The 22,435-nt window shown below is 46.7% G+C and overlaps 1 protein-coding gene across 2 annotated transcripts in view; it reads right to left on the reverse strand.

Moving 5' to 3' along the window:
- XPO7 (exportin 7) overlaps positions 1-22,435 on the reverse strand; it is a 40,865-nt gene that overhangs the window by 13,250 nt on the left and 5,180 nt on the right. The window contains exons 2-19 of one of the 2 annotated variants that reach the window (XM_063420007.1): positions 22,074-22,220; positions 21,234-21,327; positions 19,985-20,151; positions 18,595-18,660; positions 15,935-16,039; positions 13,653-13,818; positions 13,085-13,158; positions 11,962-12,081; positions 10,895-11,041; positions 9,152-9,324; positions 7,590-7,783; positions 6,377-6,482; positions 5,289-5,424; positions 4,354-4,427; positions 2,850-2,930; positions 1,914-1,977; positions 954-1,062; positions 171-277 (exon numbers count right to left, since the gene is read on the reverse strand). In XM_063420007.1, the coding sequence (XP_063276077.1) occupies positions 171-277; positions 954-1,062; positions 1,914-1,977; positions 2,850-2,930; positions 4,354-4,427; positions 5,289-5,424; positions 6,377-6,482; positions 7,590-7,783; positions 9,152-9,324; positions 10,895-11,041; positions 11,962-12,081; positions 13,085-13,158; positions 13,653-13,818; positions 15,935-16,039; positions 18,595-18,660; positions 19,985-20,151; positions 21,234-21,327; positions 22,074-22,220 (2,130 nt within the window). Of the gene's footprint in view, positions 1-170; positions 278-953; positions 1,063-1,913; positions 1,978-2,849; positions 2,931-4,353; positions 4,428-5,288; positions 5,425-6,376; positions 6,483-7,589; positions 7,784-9,151; positions 9,325-10,894; positions 11,042-11,961; positions 12,082-13,084; positions 13,159-13,652; positions 13,819-15,934; positions 16,040-18,567; positions 18,661-19,984; positions 20,152-21,233; positions 21,328-22,073; positions 22,221-22,435 lie in introns of both variants that reach the window. The other variant, XM_063420006.1, reaches the window with a different exon arrangement.

The following is a 22,435-nucleotide window of genomic DNA, read 5'->3' on the forward strand; positions in this document are numbered from 1 at the left end:
CCAGGGGATTCAGGCACCCCCAATCCCCTCTTGGGAAGCTCCCACCATCCCGGTTTTTCTCCCAGAGGTGAGCCCAGCCCCCTGCTCCCTCCTGCCTGTTCAAAAACCCCCAAATCCCGTGGAAAAGATCCCAGAAAAGCAGGAAAATTGGGAATTTTCTCCCCGCTGACCTTGGCCTCCTGCTCGTTGAAGGAGTTGGTGCTGAACATCTGAGCCACGGCCTCGAAGGCAGCGGTGAGGGGCAGCATGAACTGCTCGTACTGATCCTCGTCCTCCCCTGGAAAACAGGGAAATCCATGGGAAAAACAGGGAAAATCCATGGGAAACCATGGGAAATCCATGGGAAACCCCCCCGGAACTGATCCTCGTCCTCCCCTGGAAAACACGGAAAATCCATAGGAAAAACAGGGAAAATCCATGGGAAACCCCCCAGGAACTGATCCTCGTCCTCCCCTGGAAAAACAGGGAAAATCCATGGGAAATCCATGGGAAACCCATGGGAAACCCCCCAGGAACTGATCCTCGTCCTCCCCTGGAAAAACACGGGAAATCCATGGGAAATCCATTGGAAATCCATGGGAAACCCCCTTGAACTCCTCATACTGATCCTCATCCTTCCCTGGAACGGGAAACAAACCGGGAAAATTGATCCCAAATCTTGGAATGGGAAAATTTATCCCCAGGCTTGGTGGGATGGGGAAATGGATCCCAAATCTTGGGATGGGGAAATGGATCCCAAATCTTGGGATGGGGAAGTGGATCCCAAATCTTGGCGAGATGGAAAAATTCCTCCCCATTTTTTTTTTCTCAGCATCAAACCCAATTCTCAATTCCCAATTCCCAATTTTCTTTTTCCCATCCCAGTACCCTTTCCTGGCGAAGCCACGCCTCCCCAAATCCCAGAATCCAGCTCCCAAAAGCTGGAATTTCGCCGGAATTCCCGGGAAAAATACCTAAATCCACCATGAGGAGCCGTCCCAGGGCCGTGTAGAACGTGGTCCGACACCTCATGTCCGTCAGGTTGGATTGGTTGTTGATTCCCAGGAAGGAAAAGTGCTCGCTCTGGAAAAGGAAAACCGGGATGGGCTCAGCAGGGAAGAGCCTCCAGGAAAAATTCCCACCTGGAAAAAGTGTCCTGGGCGCTGCTGGGGTTGTTTTTCCATGGAAATGTTGGGAAAATCTGGTGAGAAATTGTGAATCCTAAAGGGTTTTTCCAAGCTGGGGAATTCTGGGAAGTGCCACGCTGAGGTGGAGCCACAATTCCCAGTTGATCCCAGAATCCAGTGGGTTTTATGGAATTATGGAACCTGCAGCATTCCCAGGAGCTGCAAACCCTGCTGTTCTCTCTCCCATTGGAATTCCTGAGGGAATTCCAGGAATTCTGGCTCTGCCTCTGGGATGGGAATCCTTCAGGGTTATTTTCCATGGAAAAAGAGAATCCCAGGCTGGGAATTGGGGCTGAAATGCCTGGAAAACATCCTGGAACTCCAGGAATTCCCGCCTCGTTCCAGCAGGGAATGCAAACCCTCTGGAAGTGGTGCTGGGATTGCTCCAGCACTGGGAATATCGAGGAATGGAATCCTGGAATGCTTCAGGTTGGAAAGGACCTGAAATCCCAACCTCCCACTACCCCAGGCTGCTCCAAGGCTGGGAATTCCCCAGGAATGAGTCTGGATTTCACAGAAATTCCTGGATTTCTTCCCAAAGAAATCCTGTGGGAATGGGAAGCGCCCACCAAATCCCACCCCCCTCCAAACCGAAGCATCCCAACCCCAAACCCCCCAAAATTCCCAAAAAATTCCCATTTTCCAGAGGCTCCTCCAGCAGGACAAGCACACAGGGAGCCAGATCCCGTTCCAAAGGGTATCCAGGGGTGGAATTTTCCCGGGAATGGGGCAGGGAGGGGCTCTCACCGTGTGATTGTTCAGCATGAACTGCACGGCGCTGAGCTTCACCAGCTTCCGCACGCTGCTGTACGTGCAGGCCGTCAAGGAAGCAGCAGAATTCCCGGAATTCCCTGGAAAACACCTCCAGGGACAGGCTGGGAAAACGGGATTGGGCCTGGATTATTCCAAAAGTTGGGAATTTTATCTGTGTTCCAAGGATAAACCAAATTAAAGCTCGGCTTGGGGAGACGCCCTGGGGGAAAAGTCTGGAATTCCTGGAAATTCTGGAATTTCTGGAAAAATACTTCCAGGGCCAGGCTGGGAAAATGGGATTGTGCCTGGATTATTCAGGAAGTTGGGAATTGTGGTTGGTTCTCAATAAATTGGGAATTCTCTCCTGTTTTTTCAAGGACAACCCAGGTGTGCAAAACTCAGCTTGGGGAGACCCCCTGGGGGAAAAAAACCCAGGATCTGGAACTTCTGGAAATTCCTGGAACTTCTGGAATTCCTGGAACTTCTGGGATTCCTAAAACTTCTGGGATTCCTAAAACTTCTGGGATTCCTGGAACTTCTGGAATTCCTGGAACTTCTGGAATTCCTGGAACTTCTGGAAATTCCTGGAACTTCTGGAATTCCTGGAACTTCTGGAATTCCTGGAACTTCTGGGATTCCTAAAACTTCTGGGATTCCTAAAACTTCTGGAATTCCTAAAACTTCTGGAATTCCTGGAAAACCAGAGGTCAGACTGGAATCTACCTGTGGATACCCAACTCCAAAGGAATCCTGATCCACAATAATAAAGAAAAAATCCACATTCCATGAGCCTCATCCCGCCCTCCGCTCTCCTCATTCCCAAAAATTCCGGGGGAAAATCAGGGATCTGGGCCAGCTCCTGTTCCAGCAGAATTCCTGGATGTTTTTTCCCTTTTCCCAGGGATTTGGGAGCTCTTTCCTAAAGGATATCCAATGGAGAGGTCGTTGAGCAGCTGCAGAGTCTTGGAGGTGATGGGCTCGCAGCGGCCCCAGTACTTCAGGTTGGTGATGCTGGGGAGGGAAAAACATGGATCAGAGGGGTTTTCCCTGGATTTTCCAGGATTTTTCTGGGATTTTTCCAGGGAATTGTGGAGGATTTTTCCAGTTTTCCATCTCCTAACAGCAAAGGCACAGAGAGCTCGAGGTACAAAAATGAGGGTGGTAAAATTCTCCTTGGGATATTCCAGATCCCAAGGTACACCCGGAATTCTAGGGGATTCCAGGTCCTTGGAATTCCCAAAACTCTCCCTGGAACCCCTGGATTGGTTCTAAAAGCTCCAGAGGTTGCTGAGAAATGGATAAAGTGGATAAAAATGGGTAAAAAATGGATAAAAATGGATTAAAAATGGACAAAATTGATTAAAAAATAGATAAAATAATGGATAAAATAATGGATAAAATAATGGATAAAATAATGGATAAACTGGATTAAAAAATAAATAAAAAGGATAAAAAATAGATAAAATGAAGGATAAAAATTGGATAAAAAATGGATAAAAATTGTATTAAAAATTGATAAAAGGAATAAAAAATGGATTAAAATGGATAAAATGGCTTAAAAGTTACTCAAAAAACAGATCAAATTCCAGGTTGGATGAGAAGAGGCCGAATCCTGTGGCAGATTTGCAGCATCCCAAGAAAAGCTGGATTGAATTCCAAGGAAAAGCCTGGGAGGAGCTTTGAGCCCCCTTCCCACATGGAATGTTGTGCTGGGAATGGCCCCTCCCTGCCTTTGGAATTTCGGGAAAAAATTCCATTCTCTGGGAGTGTGGGAGCTCTTTTTTTTTTTGTGGAATTTTTGTGGAATTTTTGTGGAATTTGTGGAATTTTTGTGGGATTTTTGTGGAACTTTTGTGGAACTTTTGTGGAATTTGTGTGGAATTTGTGTGGAATTTTAGTGGAATTTTAGTGGAACTTTAGTGGAATTTTAGTGGAATTTGTGGAACTTTTGTGGAATTTTAGTGGAATTTTAGTGGAACTTTAGTGGAATTTTAGTGGAATTTTAGTGGAACTTTAGTGGAACTTTAGTGGAATTTTAGTGGAACTTTTGTGGGATTTTAGTGAAACTTTTGTGGAATTTGTGCAATTTTAGTGGAATTTTTGTGGAACTTTTGTGGAATTTTAGTGGAATTTTAGTGGAACTTTTGCGGAACTTCTGTGGAATTTGTGTGGAATTTTAGTGGAATTTTAGTGGAACTTTTGTAGAACTTTTGTGGAACTTTTGTGGAATTTTAGTGGAATTTTAGTGGAATTTGTGGGATTTTTGTGGAATTTTTGTGGAATCTGGAAAATTCGATTTGGAAATGGAACCCTCCGAGCTCCCTAAGCCCTGACCAAAGGCTGCAGGAGGGAATTCCAGGTTTTCAGAGTTCCCTCCGAGTGCATTTTCCCGGGATTCTCCCGGGAAACCCCTGGAATTCTCTGGAACACTCACATCTTCCCGATGAACACGCTCAGCACCATGGTCTCATCGTTCAGCCCCAGCACCTCGGAGAGCCTCCGGTACAGCTGCCCAAAAAAAACCAGAAAAAAGGTTTCCAAAGTGCCAGGAAAAGTGGGAATTATCCCCAAAAATCTGCTTTTCCAAAACTCTGTGGGAGAAGGGGATGCTGTGGGATTTTCCCGTGTCTGGTTTGGGTTGATCCAATCCATCCCAATCCTGATTTTTTCCTGATTTTTTCCTGACTTTTTCCTGATTTTTCCTCTTTTTTTTCTATTTTTTTTTTTTTTGTCCTAGCAGCATCACTCTACACTAAAGGAGGAGGATTTGGGTTTTCCCAGGAAAAATCCCCAAAAATGGGATATAACTGATCCACTTCCAAGGCCAGCCAGGATTTGAGTGGATTTCTCTGGAATTCTCAGCAGTTCCCAAATCCCTGTGCAGGGATTTGATCCCAATCCAATTTCTCCTCTGGGAAGGAACAGAATTCAATCCTGGAACAACATTCCTGATTTTTTTTTCCATTGGAAAAGGGAATTTTACATCCCAAACCACAGTTACAAATCCTTTGGGATGAAGGGAATTCAGAATTATTTCCATTTTAAAACCAGAGAGAAGCTCAGGGGGTGTTTGAGGTGAAAAAAATTGGGAAAAACCAAATCCAGGTCTCCAATTCCCAATATTCCCAACCCAGCTCAGCGTTTGGGAAGTCAAAACTTGGGAATAAATGGAGAAATGACAGAAAATGGGATTTAATTTCAGGTAAAATGAGGAGAAATGACAGAAAATGGGATTTAATTCTAGGTAAAATGAGGACAAATCACAGGAAATGGGATTTATTTCCAGCTAAAACGAGGAGAAATGAACAAATTAATTAATCAAGGTTTGTTTTCCCTGGGGAAGGGCGGAATTCCCGGGATTTCCCTCACCTTGGAAGACTTCTGCACCTGATCCCCGATGTAAATTTTGCGGAATTGCTCGAAGAAGCTCAGCATGGCCAATTCCAGCTTCTCATTCCCGGCCTGCGCCAGCCGGGAATCCGTCAGGTTCATCAGCTGCAGCACCCTGGGAAAAGGGGAAAAAGTGGGAAAAAAGGGGGGAAAAGGGGAAAAATGAGAGGGAAAAATGAGGAGAAGGAGGAGAATAATTCATTTTTCCCTGCTCTTTCCTCTTCATTCTTTGTTAAAACCCGAATTAATTCCCACTGGATTTTCAATCCTAAAAGTCCAGATAATGACATCATAAAATCCAACTTTCCAAGCCAAATATTCCCAATATTCCAAATTATTCCCAGAGTTTCCAAATCCAACATTCCTTAATCAATAATTAATGAACATTTCCCTTTTCCCTGCTCTTTCCTCTTCATTCTTCATTAAAACCCAATTTCCCACTGGATTTTCAATCCCCGAAGTCCAGATAATGACATCATAAAATCTGAACTTTCCAAGCCAAATATTCCAAATAATTCCCAGTGTTTCCAAGCCCAACACTCCCAATAATTCCCAGTATTTCCAAGTCCAACATTCCCTAAGCAATAATTAATGAACAATTCCCTTTTCCCTGCTCTTTCCTCTTCATTCTTTGTTAAAACCCGAATTCCCACTGGATTTTCAATCCCCAAAGTCCAGATGATGACATCATAAAATCCAAGCTTTCCAAGCTCAATATTCCCAATATTTCCCAACATTTCCAAGTCCAACATTCCCTAACCAATAATCAATGAATAATCCCCCTTTTCCTGCCCTCTCCCCTCACTCCCTGCCACAACCCAAACTCCCTCTGGCCATCGCTGCCGCCTCCATCCCCTTCCAGCCGGGATTCCCTGTGGAATCAGAGCCCGGATTCCCTCCGGAATCAGAGCTGGGATTCCCTCCGGAATCAGAGCTGGGATTCCCTGTGGAATCAGAGCAGGGATTCCCTCCAGAATCAGAGCAGGGAGAAGGGGCAGGACTCTCCCCGGTTTTCCGGGATCAGGAATTGATGGAATTCCCGGGAGGAATGGCTGGAATTTCCCCACCTGCACACCAGCTCCCCGTCCATGGCGTCCTGCTCGTCCGTGCTGGCGAAGGAGACGCGGCCGCCGATGACGGCGCCGATGATGTACACGAGCCACGTCAGGCGCCCTGGGGACACACAGGGGACACGGGGACACTGGCACCCGGCCTGGCACGGCCGGCTGGCACCTCCAGGCCGAAGGAAGCACCAAAGGAATCTGGTTTTCCCGAAATAAATCCCTTTTCCCGCCTGGGGAATGGGTTGAGGTGTAGGATGGCAGCACCTCCGGTAAGGGAGGAGGGGAATGCACAGGTGTGGCTGAGATCAGGGAAAGGGATGGATTTGGGATTTGGGATTGATGGGATGGGATTGATGGGATCCATGGGATGGGTTGGGATGGGATTTATGGGATGGAATTCATGGGATGGGATGAGTTTGATGAGATGGGAGCAATGGGATGGGATTTAGGATGGGATTGATGGGATGGGATTGATGGAATGGGATTGATGGGATGGGATTGATGGGATGGGATTGATGGGATGGGATTGATGGGATGGGATTTAGGATGAGATTTAGGATGGGATTTAGGATAGGATTCAGGATGGGGATTTAGGATGGGGATTTAGGATGGGATTCAGGATGGGATTCAGGATGGGATTTAGAATGGGATTCAAGATAGGATTTGGGATGGGATTTGGGATGGGATTTGGGATGGGATTTGGGATGGGATTTGGGATGGGATTTGGGATGGGATTTGGGATGGGATTTAGGATGGGATTCAGGATGGGATTCAGGATGGGATTCGGGATGGGATTCAGGATGGGACTGATGGGATTCAGGATGGGATTCAGGATGGGACTGATGGGATTCAGGATGGGATTTAGGATGGGATTTAGGATGGGATTTAGGATGGGATTCAGGATGGGATTGATGGGATTTAGGATGGGATTTAGGATGGGATTTAGGATGGGATTCAGGATGGGATTCAGGATGGGACTGATGGGATTTAGGATGGGATTTAGGATGGGATTTAGGATGGGATTCAGGATGGGGATTCAGGATGGGGATTCAGGATGGGATTCGGGATGGGATTCAGGATGGGATTCAGGATGGGATTCAGGATGGGACTGACGGGATGCTCCCACAGACAGCCCCAGCCACCCCTCCCCTGTGCAGGGCTCTCCCAGGAACACCACCCTGGGGAAGAACAATTCCCTGGGGAGCTCCGGGCTGACCTTCCTGCACGGCCACGTCCATGGGGCTGGCGCTGGCGCTCTGCAGCAGCTCCTGGTAGGACTGGGCGGACTGGTCGAAGAGCTGCACCAGCAGCGCGCACGTCTTCTCGTACTCGCAGCGCCCGATGGTGGACAGCTGGTCCAGCTGCTGCTGCACCAGCCCCGTGTCCTCCAGAGGGTCCTCCAGGCCATCCCTGCCAAAAGGGACACGGAAAAGTGGAGCCAGGGTGTTGCTCTGGTTTTTCTGAGATTTTTTTTAAAGCCTTCTAGTTGCTTATAAGATGGAGTCAGTTCTTTAGCTGCTGTTCAATACTAGGGGTCAGTTTTTCACTTTCTCACACTCTGGAACATAAACAACCTTTCTTGTTTTTGTTCACTGTCCTTTGCTTACGTATTTCCAGCCTAAAAGCAATGTTGGTTGGCAGCTGGTCTGGCCAGGGGGGTGAAGGGCTAACCCCAGAAGCCCATCTACTACCAGACCCACAAAATTATAAAAGGAAAAGAAATAAACAGGCTGGCCCCTTTTTTAGTAGAGAGCAACTTTTCACTGAAGACCTCTGCCTGTGTGTTGTTGATTTTGTGTTCCAAGCAACACCGGGAGTGTCAGGAGCTCCCTGGAGTGCTCGCTCTGGGGTCTTGGAATGGGTTTGGGTTGGGAAGAGTTAAAATCTGACCCCATTCCGCCCCTTGCCACAGGCAGGGACAGCTCCCACTGGGATCCTTGGGCACTGCCAGGGACACAGGGGCAGCCACAGCTCCTCTGGGAATTCCAGCCCAGCCCCTCCCCACCCTCCCAGCCAGGAATCCCTTCCCAAAATCCCCCTCCCCAGTTTAAATCCATTCCCCACATCCCATCCCTCATCCCAAATCCTCTCCAGCTCCTCTGGAGTCCTTTCAGCCTCTGGAAGGGGCTCTGAGGTTTCTCTGGAGCTTCCCTGGGAATCCCAGCCAGGAATCCCTTCCCAAAATCCCCTTCCCCAGTTTAAATCCGTTCCCTGTGTCCTGTCCCTCCATCCCTTATCCCAAATCCTCTCCAGCTCTCCCAGAGCTTCTTTAGGCTCTGGAAGGGGCTCCAAGATCTCCCTGGATCCTTCCCTTTTCCTTGGGCACTCCCAGGGATCCAGGGGCAGCCACAGCTCCTCTGAGAGTTCCAGCCCAGCCAGGAATCCCTTCCCAAAATCCCATCAAATCTCCCTTTTCCCAATCTGAAGCCATTCCCTGTGTCCTGTCCCTCCACCCCTCATCCCAAATCCCTCTCCAGCTCTCCTGGAGCCCCTGGAAGGGGCTCTGAGCTCTCACTGGAATTTCCCTGGAATTCCCAGCTCTGCCAGAGGGGCTCCAGCCCCTGGCTCACTCCCGTGGCTCTGAGCATTCCCTGTTTTTCCCCGCACATCCCACCAGCTGCAATTTGATTTCTTTTGCTGTCTCTGACCAGCAAAACAATCCCGACCCACAGCGAGGGACCCCAGCCCCGGGACGCTGCCGCCCCTCAGCCACGCCCTCTCCGGGGGGATTAACCCCACTTTTCCCACTTTTCCCACTTTTTTGCCAGCCGGGCTCACCTGAGGATGATGTGCACGGACTCCAGGCGGGAGGTGATGTAGGCTTTGGTCACCTCGGGCGTGTAGGTCTCCAGCATGTGCGGCTCCGTGGCCTTCACGTAGGGCACGGAGGCCGCCAGGCGCTGCCACAGGCTCAGCAGGTAGTGCACGCTGTTGGGAGCAAATTCCCAGTGCTTCCAGGGAAAAAACAAGGAAAAAAAGCTGGGAGTTAGGAATTGTGTGCTTTGATTCAAGTGTTTCCCACAGAATTTGGGTTGGAAGGGGTTTAAAGCTCAGCTCGCTGCACCTTCCACTGGCCTTTAATGGCTCAGTTGCCAAATTAACCAGGAATTTCAGAGTAAATTGCAGGGAGTAAATTCCCAGTGCTTCCAGGGGAAAAACAAGGAAAAAAAAGCTGGGAGTTAGGATTTGTGTGCTTTGATTCAAGTTTTTCCCACAGAATTTGGGTTGGAAGATGTTTAAAGCTCAGCTCGCTGCACCTTCCACTGGCCTTTAATGGCTCAGTTGCCAAATTAACCAGGAATTTCAGTGCACGCTGTTGGGAGTAAATTCCCAGTGCTTCCAGGGAAAAAACAAGGAAAAAAAAGCAGGGAGTTAGGAATTGTGTGCTTCGATTCAAGTGTTTCCCACAGAATTTGGGTTGGAAGGGGTTTAAAGCTCAGCTCGCTGCACCTTCCACTGGCTCAGTTGCCAAATGAACCAGGAATTTCAGAACAAATTGCAGGGAGTAAATTCCCAGTGCTTCCAGGGGAAAAACAAGGAAAAAAAAGCTGGGAGTTAGGATTTGTGTGCTTTGATTCAAGTTTTTCCCACAGAATTTGGGTTGGAAGATGTTTAAAGCTCAGCTCGCTGCACCTTCCACTGGCCTTTAATGGCTCAGTTGCCAAATGAACCAGGAATTTCAGAACAAATTGCAGGGAGTAAATTCCCAGTGCTTCCAGGGGAAAAACAAGGAAAACAAAGCTGGGAGTTAGGAATTGTGTACTTTGATTCAAGTTTTTCCCACAGAATTTGGGTTGGAAGGGGTTTAAAGCTCAGTTTCTTTCACCTTCCACCGTCCTGGTTGCCAATGAAGCAGGAATTTCAGAGTAAATTGCTGGGAGTAAATTCCCAGTGTTTTTAGAGGGAAAAAGGAAGGAAAACAAAGCAGGGAGTTACAAATTGTGTTGTTTGATTTAGGTTTTCCCCACAGAATTTGGTCTGGAAGGGGTTTAAAGCACCTTCCACTGTACACCTTTAATGGCCTGGCTGTCAAATGAAGCAGGAATTTGAGGGATCAGGATCATTCCCAGCACTCAGAAAACACTGGGAGATAATCCCAAATTCCCAGGACGTGGAGCTGAATCCCAGGCCTCCCCCAGCTCCCACACACTGTCCTCCCCTGAGCTGCTTCCCAGGAATTCCAATTCCACCAACAAAGGGTTTTTTCCAATCTCCTCTGCAGGGCTGTGGGCTGTACACACAGCTGGAAATCTCAGTGGGAATATCCACGATATTCCAATTGCTCCCAATCCCTGAGAGTGCATTGGAACAGCGAAATGAGACAGAATCCTAAAAATAAACCTCATTTAATGTGGGGTTTTTTATTTAATTCCCTGCTAGGATATGGAAAAGCCTCTTGGAGGCAACAACTCTGCTCTCCCACACGGATTCCGTTCAGGATGATCCATTTTGGGGGAAATGAGGCAGCTGAGGGGCTCAGCTCTGTTTCCAGGGAATCCCGGGGCAGGAGGAGGGAGGTACCTGCAGGCTGGTGACGGTGAAGTTGGCGATGAGCCGGATCACCTCGGGGTAGTTCTCCACCTTCACCAGCTCTCCCAGCTGGTAATTGCTTTTCAACCGGGCCAGCAGCCGGCAGAACTCGTGGTAATTGTTGGGGTCTGACAAACTCTGAGGGGAAAAAACGAGGAGGGGGCTCAGGAACGAATGGCTGGGATCATCATGGAATCAGAGAGAGCTCTGAGAACCAATAAATCACACCCTGCCCCTTAAACCAGGTCAGGAACTGCCACAATTCCTGGATTTGGGGCATTTTCTGGATGGTTCCAATCCTTAATTACTCTTCCAATGGTGAAATTGTTCCCACAGGAACAGCTCTGCTGCCACCTGCCTGAGGCTCGGGTGGATCACCATGGAATCACAAAGACATCCAAGAACCAAATCCCACCCTGCCCCTTAAACCAGGTCAGGAATTTTCACATTTTCTGGGTTTTTTTGGCACTTCTAGGGATAGCTCCAGTCTTTAAACTCTTCCAATGGAGAAACTTTCCCACAGGAACAGCTCTGCTGTCACCTGCCTGAGGCTGGGATCAATCAGGGAAACAGAGAGAGCTCCAAAAACCAACGAATCACCCCCTGCCCCTTAAACCAGGTCAGGAACTGCCACAATTCCTGGGTTTCGGGCATTTTCTGGATGGTTCCAGTCCTTAATTACTCTTCCAATGGAGAAACTGTTCCCACAGGAACAGCTCTGCTGCCACCTGCCTGAGGCTCGGGTGGATCACCATGGAATCACAAAGATATCCAAGAACCAAATCCCACCCTGCCCGTTAAAGCAGGTCAGGAATTTTCACAATTCCTGGATTTTGGGCATTTTCTGGACGGTTCCAATCCTTAATTACTCCTCCAATGGAGAAATTATTCCTAATATCCACCATGAACCTCCCTTGGAGGGTGGAACAGCGGGAAAAGGCAAGAGCAGGACGACGCTGCAAATCCTCCCCTTTGCCCAGTGTCCAAGTGGGACATAAAGAGGATTTTTTGGGATGAAATGTGATGGGAGAGCCTCGGTTCCCACCTGGAACACTCACCTGGGGGTTCTCCAGTATCCGTTTCACTCCGTCCACGAGATGAGACAAGAACTTGGCGCGCTCGGCGTTGTTGAAGAGGGAGCGGCGCACGGAGGCGATCTGCACCAAGCAGGATAAAACCTGCCAGGACACAGAAAAATGGGAATAAACACAAAAATCGGGAGGAAAACAAGGAAATGAAGAAATTTTCCCCTCATGACACGAGCAGTGATTGAGGTTTGGTGCTCCTTTAGGGACCAAACAGCTCCTTCGTCTCCGCAGAGGAGAAAGGAATCGAAGGAACAGCTCCATCCCAAAAATCCCAGGATTATGGAATTCCAGAGGTTGGAAAACCCTCCAAGGTCGGAGTCCAACCTTTGATCCCCACCCCAGAGCTCTGAGTGCTGTGTCCAGGCTGTCCCTGGACACCTCCAGGGATGGGGATCCCAAGCATTGATCCCAATGGAACAATTTCACATTTCCATTCCAAAAAAAAGGGATTTTCACAGCTCAAACCTCTCCTGAATATTTAAGGCTGGAAATTCAGGATTAGCCATTAATTCTCCATCAGGATAAGTGGAGTGTCCATGGAAAAATTCCTTCTGAAGGCCCTTCCCTCTCAGCCTTGTGTTCATTGAGCTTTAACGATGGCAAATATTTATCAGATAAATGTCTGAAGTTTAATGATTTAAAAATTATGTCATTTTAAGTTCAAACTTTTTTAGTTTTTGAAAAATTATTTTTTCCAGAAGAAATAACAGAACTTTTTTATTTTTCCAGAAGAAATAACCCAACTTTTAACTCAGTTGTGCTTTTGGCCCTTTCATCCCAATGGGACATGGCCTAATTTGGAAGGGTGGAAGGAAAAATTCCATTTCCTGGGGTGTTCCCAGGTTTGTTCCCTATTCCTGGCGTGGTTTGAGGGGTTTTTTTTGGGAATAACAGGAGTCACTCCCTCAAGGGGCTGAGCAAACAGGAGATTCCAAGGTGTGTGAGCAGAAAGGAGGTTGGAATTCCAGCAAAAAAAGCATTTTTAGGGAAAATCTGACCCTGTGGATGCTTCAGCACAACCTGGGGCACCTCAATCCCCAGGGAATCTCCCAAATGAACCCTAAAATCAAGGAAAAATCAACCCTGGACTTACCAGAGGAGAAAACGAAGGAGGGATGGAATGATAAAGATCAAAAAACAACTGAAGGGTCGAAGAATCCAAGAATGCTGCAAGAGAAAAGAGGATTTTACCTCCATTTCCAGCCTCCAACCCTGATTTTACCACCCGTGGATCTGTCACACCAAAGCACCACAACGCCACGGAAATTTCTGCCAGGGTTTGGTATTTTTAAGGCAAATTCCTTTCCTAGAAATTGAGTCACCCACTGGCGCTGGGAGCTGGGAGAAGATGACAGGAAGGTATTTTAAGAACACAATCTGTGCCTGTCAAATGCCTGGTGGCAACAGCAGGATGTGGGAAAAGGTGCCAAGTTATTCCTTATTTAAAAAAAAAATCCATTTTCCTTGGTTGTTGGAACGAGAGGTGAAAGACTTGAAGGGAAAAAAGGTGTTTTAAAAGCCAAGACAAAATAATAAAATAAAAACCGAATTATTTGGGGCAGAGTGGAAGCTCTGCCTTTGCACGCCGGGGGTTTATTCCTGCAGAATTCCCGGGATTTGAGCGTTTTCCAGGTGGGATGGGGCCAATCCCTGTGGATCACCTGATCTCCAGCTGGTCGGGATCTGCACAGTGCAAAGATCGTCCGAGGACTCGTCCGTGGAGGTGCCGATGAAGTCGAAGTTCAGGCAGTTGTGGGTGAGCTTGAGCAGCTGCATCAGCAGCCCGTGCTGGCTCTCGTCGTTCAGGTTCAGGTTCTTCCCAGAAGCCTGTGGAAAACACGGAATTAAGGCAGGGAAAAAGGGGAAAAATATAAAATCCGGGTGGTAAAAAATCCAGGTGGCAAAAAATTCAGGTGGTAAAAAATTCAGGTGGCGAAAAATTCAGGTGGTAAAAAATTCAGGTGGTAAAAAAATCCGGGTGGTAAAAAATCCAGGTGGCGAAAAATTCAGGTGGCAAAAAAATTCAGGTGGCAAAAAAATTCAGGTGGCAAAAAATTCAGGTGGTAAAAAATTCAGGTGGCAAAAAATCCAGGTGGCAAAAAAATTCAGGTGGCAAAAAAATTCAGGTGGCAAAAAATTCAGGTGGCGAAAAATTCAGGTGGTAAAAAATTCAGGTGGCAAAAAATTCAGGTGGCAAAAAATCCGGGTGGCAAAAAATTCAGGTGGCAAAAAAATCCAGGTGGTAAAAAATTCAGGTGGCGAAAAATTCAGGTGGCAAAAAATTCAGGTGGCAAAAAATTCAGGTGGTAAAAAATTCAGGTGGCAAAAAATTCAGGTGGCAAAAAATTCAGGTGGTAAAAAATTCAGGTGGCAAAAAATTCAGGTGGCAAAAAATCCAGGTGGCAAAAAATTCAGGGGGTAAAAAATTCAGGGGGTAAAAAATTCAGGGGGTAAAAAATTCAGGTGGCAGGATTTTATTTTGAGCAGGACGGGGCTTTGTGGAATGAGCACCAGGTGTGTTTTTGTAGGGGAATAATAAAATTCCAGAGTTTTTCCAGGACGGGGATAACAGGCAGAATTTCCATTTTCTTCCCTGAACAGGGAGGAGGATTGAGAGATGCAGGAAATCGTGGAATTCTCATTAAATAAAACCTTTTTGCTGTCTGACAGGAATTCTGTGCTCACCCTCCCATGGGAACGAGGAAAACTGTGATAAAAACTGGGATAACACCTGGGATAAAAACTGGGATAAAAACTGGGATAAAAACTGGGATAAAACCTGGAATAAAAACTGGAATAAAAACTGGGACAAAACCTGGGATAAAACCTGGGATAAAAACTGGGCTAAAACCTGGGCTAAAACCTGGGATAAAACCTGGGCTAAAACCTGGGACAAATCCTGGGACAAAACCTGGGACAAAACCTGGGACAAAACCTGGGATAAAAACTGGGATAAAACCCGGGATAAAACCTGGGATAAAAACTGGGATAAAACCTGGGATAAAAACTGGGATAAAACCTGGGATAAAGACTGGAATAAAACCTGGGACAAAACCTGGGATAAAAACGGGGATAAAACCTGGGCTAAAACCCGGGATAAAACCTGGGATAAAACCTGGGATAAAACCCGGGCTACTCCCATGGTACTGGGAATTCCTGGACATGGAATTCTGCCTCATTTCTCCACATTAAACACATTTTGGTCCCTGCTCCTGTCCAGTCCCTTTGCATCATCCCTCCGTGCTTCAAACAAACCCATTCCAGCTTCAATCCATCCCCAAGGGTTTGAAAAGTTGGGATTTTGGGAGTGGCCAGGGACAAGGATTTATTTGTCAAAGACATTTAAAATGGAAATCCAAATTTTCTATTTTTTCCCAATGCTTTAAGGCAGGGAAGTTTAACCCCAGGCTCAAGATCCAGGGATTTATTTACAGATGGAATTGTAGAAGAGAGTTTGATTTCTGCGTTTATTTTCTATTTCTTATTGAAATAAAATCTATTTAATATTTATCCAAATAAACATACTCATTATTTCTTATTGAAATAAATTCTATTTAATATTTATCAAAATAAACATACTTATTATTTCTTATTGAAATAAATTCTATTTCATATTTCTTATTGAAATAAAATCTATTTCATATTTATCGAAATAAACGTACTTATTACTTCTTATCGAAATGAACATATTCATTATTTATTTCAATAAATATTCATTAATATTGATTTCTTCCAAAAGAAAAATTCCCATTTATTAACCAATAAATTGATATAAATAATAATACTATTAATAATACTATTACTATTAATAAATTTCCATTTATTAACCCATTTTCCCCTCAAAAAAATGAATTTTTCAGGATGAGAACGCTCATTCCAGGAAGGAATTTCATCCTCAAATCCATCCCCTCCAAAAAGATAAAAATTCCCAGCCTTTCCTTACCTGTTTCAGTAAACTGCAGGACAGGGTGAAAATGTCAAAGAGGGAGGAGTCCCGGAAGGAGGAGGCGATTTTCCTGTGCTTGGTCAGGGGGTGCGTGGTGTCCGCCTGCACGAGAGACACCCTCAGCGCTGGGAATGCCAGGAAACGGGAAAAACAGCAGGAAAAACAGGAAAAACAGCAGGAAAAACAGGAAAAACGGGAAAAACAGCAGGAAAAACAGGAAAAACAGCAGGAAAAACAGGAAAAACAGCAGGAAAAACAGCGGGAAAAACAGGAAAAATGGGAAAAACAGGAAAAACAGTGGGAAAAACAGCAGGAAAAACATAGGAAAAGCAGCAGGAAAAGCAGCAGGAAAAACAGGAAAAACACAGGAAAAACACAGGAAAAACAGGAAAAACAGGAGGAAAAACAGGAAAAACAGCAGGAAAAACACAGGAAAAACAGGAAAAACACAGGAAAAACAGCAGGAAAAACAGGAAAAACAGCAGGAAAAACAGGAAAAACAGCGGGAAAAACAGGAAAAACGGGAAAAACAGCAGGAAAAACAGCAGGAAAAACAGGAGGAAAAACAGCAGGAAAAACAGCAGGAAAAGCAGCAGGAAAAACAGGAAAAACACAGGAAAAACACAGGAAAAACAGCAGGAAAAACAGCAGGAAAAACAGCAGGAAAAGCAGGAAAAACAGCAGGAAAACAGGAAAAACAGCAGGAAAAGCAGCAGGAAAAACTGGAAAAACAGCAGGAAAAACAGGAAAAACAGGAGGAAAACAGGAAAAACAGCAGGAAAAACAACAGGAAAAACAGGAAAAACAGCAGGAAAACAGGAAAAACAGCAGGAAAAACAGCAGGAAAAACAGGAAAAACAGCAGGAAAAACAGGAAAAACAGCAGGAAAAGGAGCAGGAAAAGCAGGAAAAACAGCAGGAAAAGCAGCAGCAATGCTGCCAGCCCTCCCCAGAACCATCCCACGGCATTTCCATGGATAAATCCACATTCCTGCGGTTTTTATTCCCAATTTATTCCTAATTTCGCTTCAGTCTTGGCCTGAATCAGCAGCAAAAATGGGATTTTTGGGATTTTAGAGATGGGAATTCCCAGCTCCAAAGGGTTCCATCCCACCTGGAGCTGCTGGGATGAACACCAGGAATTCAAATTCCAGGTGGAGAAGGGAACTGGGAGGAGCATCCGGGGTGGATTTTGCTGTTTTTTGGGATAAATTCCACTCCTGGATCTGCCACGGGATCCCAGAGCTGGGGAACAGCAAAACTCAGCTTTATTTTTAATTTATTTTCCCAGGAAAATGAGGGAAAATTCCCATTTTTGCCACGGATCCAGCCCAATCTGGGATGGGCACTGGGTTATCCTGGTGGGTGCAGAATTCCTGAAGAAAAATTCACTTTGAAATGTTTCTATTTCCCATTCCCAACTTCAATTCCCATTTCCAACCCCTTCCTCCAGGATTTGAGCTCCACCGTTGAATTTCAGACCCAAATTTTCCCAAAAATTCCACGGAGGATCCCCAAACTCCCATCCTGTATTTATAGGAGAGAAGGAAAAGCCCCAATAGATTTGTATTAAAAAATTAAATTTTTATTTTTATTTTAAAAATTGAATTTTTTGGTGTTTTTTTAACATCCAAATGATTCCTCAGCTCAGACTGTTGGGATTTCTGGGAATTTATTTAATTCCCATTTCAAGTCCTTTTGGGGGATGGAAAATCCCTTTTATTTGTGGCCTTGGGAAAAAGGGATTTCCTTCTTCTTCATCACAATTAAATTGGTGAATTTGGATTAAATCAGTGAATTTGGACTAAATCAAATCAGTAAATTTGGATTAAATCAATGAATTTCCAGCTCTGACACCAATTTAATCCCTCCAGGATTTCTCTGGATTAAGCAGCATCCCAGGAAAATCCAAAGTTTGTTACTTAGTGAGACATAAAAAATCAGAATATTTTTTCCACCTTTTTTTTAAAGGAAAATCAGAGATTTTACAACCATTGTGAGCCTCAGGACTGGAGCAAAATCTGCCTGGCTGAGGGGAAAACCATGGAAAAAATGGAAAAATGATGGGAAAATGATGGAAAAATGATGGAAAAATGATGGGAATTGGGACAGCAGCAGGTGGAGCTGCTCGTCCCAGCTCCAGCAGCAATTCCAGAGGCAGAACAGCCCTGGAGGGATTTAAATCCTCTGGAAAAACTGGATTTCACAGGATTCCTGTCCTGAGAAAAGGACAGGGAGAATCCAGCAGGATTTCTGGGAATTTTATCCCGGAAATCCCTTCAGTTTTTCGTCCTGGATGAAAAAAAAATGGTTTAAAAATGGAAAATTTTGGGTTTTTCTCCCTGGGGGCTGACAACAGGGAGTGCTCACGCTCATCCTCACTAAATAATTCCTTATCCTTGTGTTTTTTTATCCCTTCTCATCCCAGAAAACCACACCAAAACACGGGAAAAGATGGAAAACACCAACAAAACAAAACAAATCCCTCAGGACAGCAGCGAAAAACACCAACAAAAATCCCCAAAAAACACCAAAATCCCTCCTCCAACACCTCCCAGACAGCGAAATTCCCAAAAAAAAACCCGGAAAAGGCAGGACAGGACAATATGAATGAGAAAATTGGACACTTACTTCACTGAGGAAGGCTGAAGCACTTACTTGATTAATCTCATTCGTTAGTTGGGACAGGATTGTCACTCCTATGATGCAGTGCTCTACACTGTCCTGGGGAGGCAAAGGCACAGCTTTTTTTTTTTTTTTTGGGAAAAATTCCTGGTTTTTTTTGCTTGGAAAAAGTCTTGGCTGGAAAGGTTTAATTGTTATTTTAAAAGGAAAAAAAAAAAAAAGGAGGTTTTGGGGGGTTGGGTTGAGAGAAAGAAATCGCAGGAATGTCCAAGGGGTGGGTTTGAGGTGGAAAAGGTGGAGCCTAAAGGTGGGAGCATCCAGGAAAATTCCCTGATCCCAGGAAAAATTCCCTGTTCCCTGAAAGAATTCCCAGCTCCCAGGAAAAATTCCCAGCTCCCTGAAACAATTCCCAGCTCCCTGAAACTATTCCCAGCTCCCAGGAACAATTCCCTGCTCCCTGAAAGAATTCCCAGCTCCCAGGAAAAATTCCCAGCTCTCAGGAACAATTCCCTGCTCCCAGAAACAACTCCCTGATTTTTTAAGCAGCTCTTCGCCATCTGAAAATGCCGCTGTGGAAGGGCCCGAACTCCACACCAGAGGAAAACTCCCGGATTTTGGGGAATCCCAGGAATTCCGAGGAGGGAACTGGACCTGCAGGAACCTCATGAGAAGCTGGGAACATCCAGGAACAATTCCCTGAATTTTTAAGAAGCTCTTCACCCTCAGAAGCCCCCACTGAAAACCACCAATAAGGAAAAGCCTGACTCCTTCAGGCCAGTGGAAAACTCCGGGATTTTGGGGAATCCCGGGAATTCCGAGGAGGGAATCTGACCTGCAGGAACCTGGTGGGAAGCTGGGAGCACCCAGAAACATTCCCTGTTTCCAGAAATAACTCCCTGATTTTTTAAGAAGCTCTTCACCCTCAGAATCCCCTGCTGAAAACGCCGCTACGGAAGAGCCCGAACTCCACACCAGAGGAAAACTCCCGGATTTTGGGGAATCCCGGGAATTCTGAAGAGGGAATCTGACCTGCAGGAACCTGGTGGGAATCTGGGAACACCCAGGAACAATTCCCTGCTCCCAGGAACAACTCCCTGAATTTTAAGGAGCTCTTCACCATTGGAATCCCAGCCTGAAAATGCCGCTGTGGAAGAGCCTGAACTCCACACCCATGGAAAACTCCCGGATTTTGGGGAATCCCGGGAATTCTGAGGAGGGAATCTGACCTGCAGGAACCTGGTGGGAAGCTGGGAGCACCCAGAAACATTCCCTGTTTCCAGAAACAACTCCCTGATTTTTTAAAAAGCTCTTCACCCTCAGAATCCCCTGCTGAAAACGCCGCTACGGAAGAGCCCGAACTCCACACCCATGGAAAACTCCGGGATTTTGGGGACTCCCGGGAATCCCGAGGAGGGGACCGGACCTGCAGGAAGCGGGTGACGTCGTTGATGACGTTCCTGAAGACGTACTCGTCCTTCTGGCAGTCGAACCAGCCCAGCTTGGTGATCCTGGCGTAGAGCTGGATCAGCGCCTGCGTCACGAACGTCGCCAGCTTCGGCCTCGTGGCCAGGTAGTTCAGCACATAATTCCCTGGAAAAACGCGGGAAAGGTGGAAAATCCAGCCCTGGGGAACGGCTGGAAGGAAAAGGAGCTTTGGGGAGGTGGATTTGAGGGGAGGAGTGGGGGGAAGGTGAAGGAAATGGTGGGAGAAGGGAGAAAGGTTGGGGGTTTATCTGGGGATTTATGATGCTGGGAGAGGGTGGGATTTACCCTGGAATAGACCTGGGAAAGGGAGGGATTTAACCCCAGAATAAACCTGGAAAAGGGCTGGATTTACCCTGGAATTGACCTGGGAAAAACACTTGATTAAGCCCTGGAAAAGGTTTAGATTTAGCCTTGGAACAGACCTGGAAAAGGGCTGGATTTACCCTGGAATAAACCTGGAAAAGGGCTGGATTTACCCTGGAATTGACCTGGGAAAGACCAGGATTTAATCCTGGAATAGACCTGGGAAAGGTCTGGATTTAGACCTGGGAAAAGGCTGGATTTAGCCCTGGAATACAGCTGGGAAAGGGGTGGATTTAGACCTGGGAAAGGGCTGGATTTACCCTGGAAATAGATCTGGAAAAAGGCTGGATTTAGACCTGGAACAGATCTGGAAAAAGGCTGGATTTACCCAGGAATAAACCTGGAAAAGGGCTGGATTTCCCCAGGAACAGAGCTGGAAAAGGGCTGGATTTCCCCAAGAATAAACCTGGAAAAGGGCTGGATTTACCCTGGAATAAACCTGGAAAAGGGCTGGATTTCCCCAGGAATAAACCTGGAAAAGGGCTGGATTTACCCAGGAATAGACCTGGAAAAGGGCTGGATTTACCCAGGAATAAACCTGGAAAAGGGCTGGATTTCCCCAGGAACAGAGCTGGAAAAAGGCTGGATTTCCCCAGGAATAAATCTGGAAAAGGGCTGGATTTACCCAGGAATAGACCCAGAAAAGGGCTGGATTTCCCCAGGAATAAACCTGGAAAAGGGCTGGATTTCCCCAGGAATAGACCCAGAAAAGGCTGAGCTCCCCACCCTGAGGATCCCCGGGATGCAGGGAATCTCCCAGCCCAGGAAAAATCCGGAATTCCCGGGGATTTGGGGGCACATCCCACGCTCAGTCCCACACTCACGGATGTCGATGCGCTGCTCCAGCGGCAGGGGGTTGTTTGTGCGTGACACCAGTTTGGTAAGGCAGGTGGCCGCCAGTAACTGGGAATAGGAGGACTGGGAACAGCGGGAAAAATGAAATTAATCCAGGAAAAAATCGTGGAATTTCAGTTCACGCAGCACAAACGGGCTCGGAGAAAATCCCACCCCGGAAATCGGAGCTGGAGCAGAAACTGGGCTGGGAAGGAGATCCCAGCTGGGGAGGGCACAGATGAGCAACATCCCATAAACTCCAGCAATTCTGGGATAAAACTCACCAGTTTTTATAGGGATTTGCAGGAATTCTGCAGGAATTTACAGCATTTTTGCAGGAATTTTTAGGATGTGGAATTCCAGGATCTTGGAGATGTTTGGGATGCGGAACTCCTGGATTTTTGGGATGTGGAACTCCCTGATTTTGGGGATGTTTGGGATGTGGAACTCCTGGATTTTTGGGATGTGGAACTCCCTGATTTGGGCATGATTGGGATGTATAATTCACCAATTTTGGGGCTGTTTGGGATTTGTAATCCCCCCATTTTGGGGATGTTTGGGATGTGTAATTCTCTGATTTTGGGCATGTCTGGGATGCAGAATTCCCCAGTTTTGGGCACGTTTGGGATGCAGAATTCCCCATTTTGGGCACGTTTGGGATGCAGAATTCCCCAGTTTTGGGGATGTCTGGGATGTGCAATCCCCCGGTTTTGGGGCTGTCTGGGATGCAGAATTTCCCGGTTCTGGGCATGTCTGGGATGTGTAATTCCCCAGTTTTGGGGCTGTTTGGGATGTGCAGTGCCCCGCTCTGGCCCTGCCCGGGCACTCACGCTGCCTCTCTCCAGCAGCAGCTGGCACTTGCTCAGGCACTCGGGGCTGTTGGTGAACTCCACCAGGGCCTTCTCTGCCTGCAGGCGCGTGCCCGTGTCCGTGGTCTCATAGAGCTGCTTGCACAGGTTCTCCAGCTGGGCCAGGCTCTGCTCGGGGAACACGGGAAAAACAGGGAAAAAATGGGAAAAAACGGGATTCAGGGACAGCAGCGACTGCAGGGACTCCTCAGTGCTGTACAAGGGAATGTGTGGCCTTCCCTTCCCTTCCCTTCCCTTCCCTTCCCTTCCCTTCCCTTCCCTTCCCTTCCCTTCCCTTCCCTTCCCTTCCCTTCCCTTCCCTTCCCTTCCCTTCCCTTCCCTTC

The sequence above is a fragment of the Prinia subflava genome, chromosome 29 (assembly GCF_021018805.1).
Source record: "Prinia subflava isolate CZ2003 ecotype Zambia chromosome 29, Cam_Psub_1.2, whole genome shotgun sequence".
NCBI classification, from domain to species: Eukaryota; Metazoa; Chordata; class Aves; order Passeriformes; family Cisticolidae; genus Prinia; species Prinia subflava.